Genomic DNA, 9057 nt, shown 5'->3' on the forward strand with positions numbered 1-9057 from the left:
GATTTAGCCTTGTAACCGAGTGCACACGAACTAGGTAGGTAACTTAATACAACAATTACGATAACTCACGAGATCAAATTCTCACAACAAACGACAAAGTGCGATACTTAAACATCCATCGATTTAACGACGAACGACAAAGTATAACCCTAATGTGGGTGGCACTTAAACATCCATTGGATATATTGATCGGTCGGAAAATGAATCGTAATAGCGATCGAGTTAATACCCTGTATCGTAGCAGCACCCTGCTATACTAATTAGTGATTCGCATGTGTGTGTGGTGGGGAGTATTTTCGGTAGTTAAAGATATAGCTTAACAGAATGGAATACGTATTTGTGTAAAACCCAAATCAAACCTCAACGATAGTTACGAGATTCGAACCTTAACGAACTTCACAAAGTGTAGTCTTATTCAGACAGTACTTTGGCATCCGTTTAACGAACTCACAAAGTATAGTACTTTGGATTCCGTTTAACGAACTCACAAAGTATAATACTTTGGATTCCGTTAGTTGGTTCCTGAATCGACCGAACAGAATATCGTATCGGTGATTATTGGTTAGAACACCAACGTATAGAGAGAAGAAGAAAAGAAATGAGCAAAGAAAAATGAATTCTAAGCTTCTTATTTGTAGCAAGCAAGCAAGCAAGCACCTCAACATATTTCTGTCTGTGAGATAGTGACGTGCCTGCCTACCTACTTGACATGCTAGCTAGCTTGCTTATATATATTAATTCAGCTGCTTCACTCGTTTTTCTCGTATAACTTTTAAAATATAACGTTTTATAAAACGACGAATATGTCTTTAGAACGAGCATATTTTTATCTACGTTTTAACCTAAGTTTCACTAAAAACGGAGTAAGGAAAAAAAATAATATATTTTATTATTAATATTAAACGTTCTTATACGACCCCATATATATCTATTTTTAATAAACCTTACTTAGCTTAATTAATCTTGTTAGCTTAATTAATATTGATTAACTGATTAATTAATCATACTAAGTATTAATTTTAGCGAGAGTTGTTACAACAACTCACACCAAAACTTGTAAAAAAAGGTTGAATGGGTCTAAAGTCACCCATAATGTACTTTAGTACATGAACCTTCTAAATCATTATTCAAAACACTATAAAACTATATCATTACTGATGTGTAATCTATTGGTAATCATACATGACTAGGGGTGTTCATCGAATCGAATATCGAATTTTCGAATTATTTGAATAATTTTTATTTTCCAGTGAATTCGTATTTGATTCGAATTCGATTAAAACTTACTGAATTTGATTCGAATAAAAAACCCAATTCGTATTCGATTAAAAATTCGAATTCGATTTAATTAAGATTCTTTAAAAAATGTAAAAAAACTATCAAAATGAAACATAAATTTTAAAGCAGTCATAAAACACGATATCACATTAAAAAGTTCCAAATAAAGTATCGTAAGTCTAAAATTGAAAACGAGAAGTCGGGAATAACCACTCTACATTACAACTTAATATTTTCAGGGTTATAAATTTATTGATAGATTTGTTACTTAGGTTTTAGTTATAGGCCATGTAGTGGATTTGATAATGGGTAATTTTAGTACTTGGAAAAAAAATTGAAATAATTTATAGTATAGCTTAATAAAAGTTATATATGCATTATATACAAAAATAATAAATAAAAATGTATAATTTTTATTCGAATTTCGAATCGAATTTGAAATTATAAATTCGTATTCGATTTACTTGACTCGAATTGAATTGAATTGAATTCGAATTCGCATTCTTTTAATCGAAACGAATTCTTGATAATCGAATCGAATTTAAACGAATTTCGAATTTTTCGAATTCGAAACGAATTCTGAACACCCCTATACATGACACGCTAATGGTTCATTAAACTCTTTGATAAAAGGTAATTTTTTTCATCACAAATCGACCCGTTTAGTCATAAACCAAATAGGTTACCCATTTTGACCCATTATTCTACCAACGCAATTTGCCATTACCTTCACCATTCACCATCCGAGTAAGATTAGAGTACTACTTTTGTCTAAAAAAACAACTTGTACGAATTGCTATACTTCTTTTATTATATCGACCTTCTTTTATTACACTCCGTCAACCCGTCTCGAAAAACAGGTTACACGTGCCGTGTTAGGATTAGATGATTTTATGTGTGTCCGAGTTACGATTGATGTCTTTAACACAGATAAATTTAGCTACTGGATTTTTTATATACAAATAATAATTAAACATAATTTAAGCACATTTAAATCTAAATTAAGTTATGAAAAGAAACTATATTTTCAGTTACTATTTAAATATGTAAAAAAGGTTAGTTAAAACTTTAAATCTTTTTAAAAGAATTTATGAAAAAAAACTATATTTTCAGTTACTATTTACATACATACATACATACATACATACATACATACATACATACATACATACATACATACATACATACATACATACATATACATACATACATACATACATACATACATACATACATACATACATACATACATACATACATACATACATACATACATACATACATACATACATACATACATACATACATACATACATACATACATACATACATACATACATACATACATACATACATACATACATACATACATACATACATACATACATACATACATACATACATACATACATACATACATACATACATACATACATACATACATACATACATACATACATACATACATACATACATACATACATACATACATACATACATACATACATACATACATACATACATACATACATACATACATACATACATACATACATACATACATACATACATACATACATACATACATACATACATACATACATACATACATACATACATACATACATACATACATACATACATACATACATACATACATACATACATACATACATACATACATACATACATACATACATACATACATACATACATACATACATACATACATACATACATACATACATACATACATACATACATACATACATACATACATACATACATACATACATACATACATACATACATACATACATACATCCCCCACCCCCTAGGTCCATCCCCTCCTAATCAAGCTTACATGGCGCTAACGTGACGGCCCATCCCCTTAGCGAGAGGTTCTCCATACACTTTAGCCTAAGTTGGTAAATAAACACCAATAATAACTTTCTTACATGGTAATGGTAATTATAATATAAAAAGCTATGTTTGCCCTCAATCTATTTCTTCTACTCTTGGCAATTAATGTTCTTTTGTTGTTATAGTTCATTAATAATTCAGCATCTATAACCAAAAAAAAAACGTTACCCAGAACTCGATGCGCATTGAATTTAGAATGCATTTCTCCAAATATACACAATCATTTCCAAATGCAGGTGCAGCCTCGCCATCATTATGTAATAGCACAAGATCATCACCACAATCACATCATACATAAAAGGAGGACTAAAGTTTACCTGCGAATGATCAACCCGGACACTTTTCCTGGTTAAAAACTTACGCAACAACAAGGGGGATGACCGGATGATGATAATGTTAGGCTCAGTCATGTTTCAAAAACACAAACATCAGTAAACATCAACAAAATAGAAAACAAATACAAATGGAGAGTGCTGAGGAGAGTGATCCTTCCCATTAGCGGGTCGTCTTCTTATTCTTTTTGGCATATATTCACCTTTTGATGCACTTTCAGGACACGAACAAGAAAAAACAATTGATAAATTAAAGGATACATAGCCTAAGATGAACAAAAGCTAGAAATTCGTACTTGATATTTCAAAAGAAAGAAGAAAAATAACATATTCCATATAGAGGTGCGGTATTAACCATTCTTCTTCCACCCCTACGTCTACCTACACCATGGTCTTGGTACTATTCCCGGAAGATGTTGTATGATCTAGATGTTGAGAGGACGGATTGAAGGTGACTTATTAACAGGGGGTGATGGTAATAGGCACGGGATTAAGAGGACGAATTGAAGGTGAGGCCCTTCCTTGGCAGCCTTCAATCGAATGATAGAATAGGCGCATGCGCATTGAATCGGCAATAAAGGAACCCTATAAATCGCCTCCTTTCGATTACTGGCTCCTTCAATTATGTCTTCAATGGGATGGAGATTAATGGATGTAATGCGAGGAACGATTCCATTGCATAAATTGATGGTTAAATCATTGAATCTTCTTTGATGGAGGGCAGATTTGGAAGTGGGGGATGAAAATAAGGGGAATTAGGCATGGCTTTTCATATGATGTCTTAATATTGAAGGGGAAATTATGTTTCAAAAAACCCTCGCACAGGAATCTGTATTATTGAAGGGGATTTCAATCAAGAAAAAAACCCATACTCATTCATATTCAATGTAGCCTTCAATTTGGAACAGTGAACCGACGATGTCATTGAAGGAGATAGAAGAATCATTGAAACGACATTGAAAGGGGGCAAATTTGGAAGAAGGGGTGAAAAATTAGCAAAATAAGCCATGGTTGGGGCTGGGTGTCTTAAAATAGTGTTGGGAAATTACATTTAGGTACATGAAAAATGCTTTATATAGATGTATGTATGTATAGATAGATGTATAAATTTGTTTCTGGATCTGCAACCAAAGTGTGACTTTGATTTGCTAGACAACGCCCTACATTTAACAACCACATCTGCCGTAGAAACATGCTATTGGTTGGTTTCTTTTACCATGATATGTGTCAACCAATGACGGCGCAGTTGTAGAATAAGGTTTTCTATTCAGAAAGGGATAGCGGCGCAGTTTGTTGCTCGTCTACCCGCTATCCTTATGTAATTTGCTCTGATGATCCGAAATATTAATGATAAAAAATTTCAATAAAAAAAAATGACTAGTGTCTATCTTTATTTATTTAGTTTATGTTTTCCACTAATAATCTTAATTTGTATGATTTTTTTTCTGGATCTACAACCAAAGTGTGGCTTTTATATACTGGACAACGTGGTACTACTTTAAACATGCTAGGCTTCAAATCTCATCCATCGCATTGCTACTTTAAGCTTTTTATTTTTTTCTTTACTTTTGCTTTTATCATTTAAATGAAAATATTCTAGTTAAATGCAAAGAGAGTGGGCTGGACAAAAACCCATGGACTTAAGAGTTTTGACTTGAGGAGGCGGTGAACTTTAGAAAAAAATATATAAAAAGGGGCTGCTTGGGCCTTGGAGATTCTAAGGGGACGACATTCTTGCATATCAGGAATCCGTTTGCTTATTCGTGCGTTAGTGTCTTCTGAGTCAATACATACTAAATATAGAGTTTACTCTACAAGATCATTTATAGAGTAATTTTGATAATTGCCCTACGAGTAAATAATTATGAAAATGCCACCACGATCTTTTTTTTTGTTTTTTCATGTCTTTCGTACGTTTTGTACGATAAGGTTGTTTGTACGTGAAATTAACTCTTAATCACATTGGCATGTGTGTAAAAATAATTAAGGTAGTCAAATTTATAAAAGATAATTTTACCCACTTAAATTCTTGAAATTGAATGTCAAAATGTATTATTATACAATAATCTTAAAAAATATAAAAAATAGTACGTTGAAGTTGTTATAAACATAAAGTTATTGAAATTATAAACATATAGTGTTTGAAATTGTTTTTCGTTTTTGAAAAACCCCCCAACAGTCGTCCCTCTCCAACGGTCCCCTCCTTCCAACGGTAACATTTGAAACATTCACGCGTGTTCACCACCACGCGTGGTCACCCAACCACCACGGACCATCACGTAGAGCGCCCACCTCCCCTAGAATAGATGTCAATTATTTGGTATTTCAAATTGAGTTTAAGATCATATTTTCGGTAGTGATCATCCCCACATATAACTTTTAATCATATAAGATTGTAAAACATGTACACATTGTACTATTATATGCAGCCTGAAATTTCCTATGCAAATGGGAGCAGTAGAGGAAGAAGAAGGGGTCGTGGTAGACCGAGTCGAGCAGATAAAGAAGCCTATGCGACGACAGCAGCTTATGACAAACACGAAAGAAATCCCAGTATTAGCTAGCGATAAGCCAAAGCCAAAACACAGCTCTCGATCCACTAGAAGATGCCGACTCAAAAGAAAATCACAATTTAGCAGGTGTGAATCTTGGTACAGTTTTGTTTGGAAGATTCCAGGTTTAGTATAGTAATGACAGTGTAGGTAGGTGGTGACTTAAGGTAGACATGGAAGCAAGGGGAAGCTGTTAGTTGCAAATCTTTCGGTTTTTGTTCTTTTTTTTTAAATTTTATTTGCTTAGGTTTATGTTGTTGACTCTCTTACAAACAAACGTAAATACTTGTTGAACATTTTCTTAGATTTTATTTTTTGGTAAGGAATTTGTTGGTTAATATCTCTAGACTGATAAAAGCATAAATTTAGGATGATCATGCATTAAAACTGTTTATTTGATTATAGTTTCTCTGAAAAACAATATGAGACGGCTGTTTTAATTTGATTGCAAATAATCAGATAGATATACTCAAGACGCTTGAAAACTACTTATTATTGTACCAAAACGGATAACAAATTCCAAACACACGCACTTATAATAGATAAAAAGACACTAGTATAAACAGATCCAAACAAGTCGTATTACAAAGACACGCGTTAACGTGATAGAATTTACTAGATGTCATCTAGCAAACATACACAGCGGCATAAACTTGCAATGTAATGCAAGAACCGTTTATTACAAAGCAAACAGAATTATTTAATAAGCAAACATAAGCAGCGGCATAAACTTGCAATGCAAGAACCGTTTATTATTAACCAAACGAAATTATTTATACCCTGGTAGCGGTCTCCTAGCACTCTTGCCCTGCATCATAGAACATGCTTCATATAAAGCGGCTTAATTAGAATTGAGAAAAAAACATATATATTTTTTAAGATTAGTTACCAGATGGACGTTTATGCTGAGGTGGCAGCACCAAGAATCTGGAAATCCTTCAGTGTAACCAAAACCTTGGCATAGTAAGTCCCCACGGGACCACCATCAACTGCTTTAAGTGTGATACAATACATTATACGATCATCAAATATCTCATCCTCTCGTTTCACTACCTTCCAAAGTTCCAGGCTGGCATTCTACGTACATAGATAACCCATCAGTTTCTTAGTAAAAGAAAACATTATTCATAATCCTCAATCTTACACATGCATAGACTAACATATAAAAGAGATAGATGATACCTGCTCCCTGTTGTGTTCATGGACGGCGAATCGAGCGAGTTTGTTGCTCAAATCGCTGGTGTCAACGCCGGGCACATCAACACCAGTTAGATCCCTGAATTCCTCCAGTTCAACCAAAACCTTGGCTTCGTAAGTATTCATGAGACGACCATTATCAGCTGCTGCTTTAAGTGTGATCGTGATCATAAGATCATCAACATGCAGTACCTTCCAAAATTCCAGCTGGGCATACTACGTACATAGATAACCCATCAGTTTCTTGGTATAAAAGAAAACATTAATTCATAATCCTCAATCTTACACATGCATAGACTAACATATAAAAGAGATGATACCTGCTCCCTGTTAACGTTGTATATATCGACGGCGATTGGAGCGAGATCATTTTTCTTCAAATTGTCTTCCCCAACAACTGACATCTTTTTGTTTGTGGTATGAAAAACCGAGAACTCGGCGCGTTTTAAAGAGAACTCGTGGTCCCCCAACACGATCACGAGTCAATGAGATGTTTACATGTGGCTGGCTGGAAGAAACCATGGTTAGGGATAGGCTTTTTGCTGATTTAGTATTAGAGCATTCTTCTATTTATCTGATTGGGATAATTATATTATAAGTAATGGTTCTGAGTGGTTGTGGGTGGAGGAGAGAGAAAATGCTACTCTTCTTCACCCGTAAATGTATGGGAACACTGTTCACCCCTAATAAATATTTTAATATTTTTTTTTTAAAGTCGGTCCACCGGGGAGTTGAGAGTACTCGACCTAGGCGGAGAGTACTTGGGGAGTACTCGGGCATGTTAAATAATAAAAAAAAAATTAGTTTTCAAAAATTAAATACATGTAAAATAACATAAATTTACTAATATTTATAACAAAATACGTGAAAATGTTATTCATTCTCTAATGATAGGCATAGAATTATGTTTTATTTTTTAGAGTCAAACTCGGCTCGAGTTGACCTACTAGATCCGATTTTGGCCGAGGTTGACTGCGTTTGATCGATTCCGAGTAATTAGACGGAGTCGAAGAAAGTCGCATCGGCGACCTGCCTTGTAGCGATTACTCGGGGAGTACTCGACCTTGGAGGCCTTGTTTTACAACCATGCTCACAACCATTTTCAAAAAATATTAAAAAGTTATAGAGGTGAACAGTATCTCCTCTAAATTTGCTGATGAACCGTAACTTTTTCTCTTTTTTCTCTCTCATCCACTCACAACAATTTACAACCACTCTCACAAATATAGAGGCTACACTCACATAATACATATTAGGATCCATTGTGAATGCTCTAAGAAGTATTATTTATTTGAAAAGTAGAGAGAAAAAGTAGTGTTTTTTAATGTAATTATATGGATAGGGAAAAGGAAATCATTGTGAATGCTCTTACACATGTTATTGAATTTGATATAATCCATAATATGAACGTAACACTGTAACACCCCGAAAATGGGATTAGTAATCAAACTCCGTTAATACTGAAAGACGGGTGAAATACCGTTAGTGGTAAAATTTAACCCGAAAATATTAGGATTTAAAGGAATAATCCTAATATTAAATACAACGTGAATAAAAGCTTTTAAGGGAGTAAGTTTATAAGAAGTCCGAGTTAACGGGACTTAAAATAAAACAGGTTATAACTCCCATAACCTACTAAATAACTAGGAATATCAACCTAGTTAGTCTAGTGTTTTAAAATAAAGAGGGAACTTGATGTAGTAACCTTTATAAACCTGGGTAAAGTAGAGGGACTAAAATGGTTAAGATGAGAAAATGAGCTTTTATTAATTAAA

At 33.6% G+C, this 9057-nt stretch overlaps 1 protein-coding gene across 2 annotated transcripts; it reads right to left on the reverse strand.

Moving 5' to 3' along the window:
- Window positions 1-6621: 6621 nt before the first annotated feature.
- LOC110930897 (multicystatin) lies at window positions 6622-7756 on the reverse strand. 2 transcript variants are annotated; one of them, XM_022174287.2, is made up of 4 exons: window positions 7603-7756; window positions 7268-7498; window positions 6975-7162; window positions 6622-6893 (listed from the first exon to the last, which is right to left on the reverse strand). In XM_022174287.2, exons 1-3 carry the CDS (start codon window positions 7684-7686, stop codon window positions 6986-6988), a joined length of 492 nt encoding a protein of 163 aa, XP_022029979.1. In that variant the 5' UTR covers window positions 7687-7756; the 3' UTR covers window positions 6622-6893; window positions 6975-6985. The 2 variants fall into 2 exon arrangements, with proteins under 2 accessions (XP_022029979.1, XP_022029980.1); XM_022174288.2 differs by having other exon boundaries at window positions 6622-6910.
- Window positions 7757-9057: the final 1301 nt, after the last annotated feature.

The sequence above is a fragment of the Helianthus annuus genome, chromosome 3 (assembly GCF_002127325.2).
Source record: "Helianthus annuus cultivar XRQ/B chromosome 3, HanXRQr2.0-SUNRISE, whole genome shotgun sequence".
NCBI lineage: Eukaryota > Viridiplantae > Streptophyta > Magnoliopsida > Asterales > Asteraceae > Helianthus > Helianthus annuus.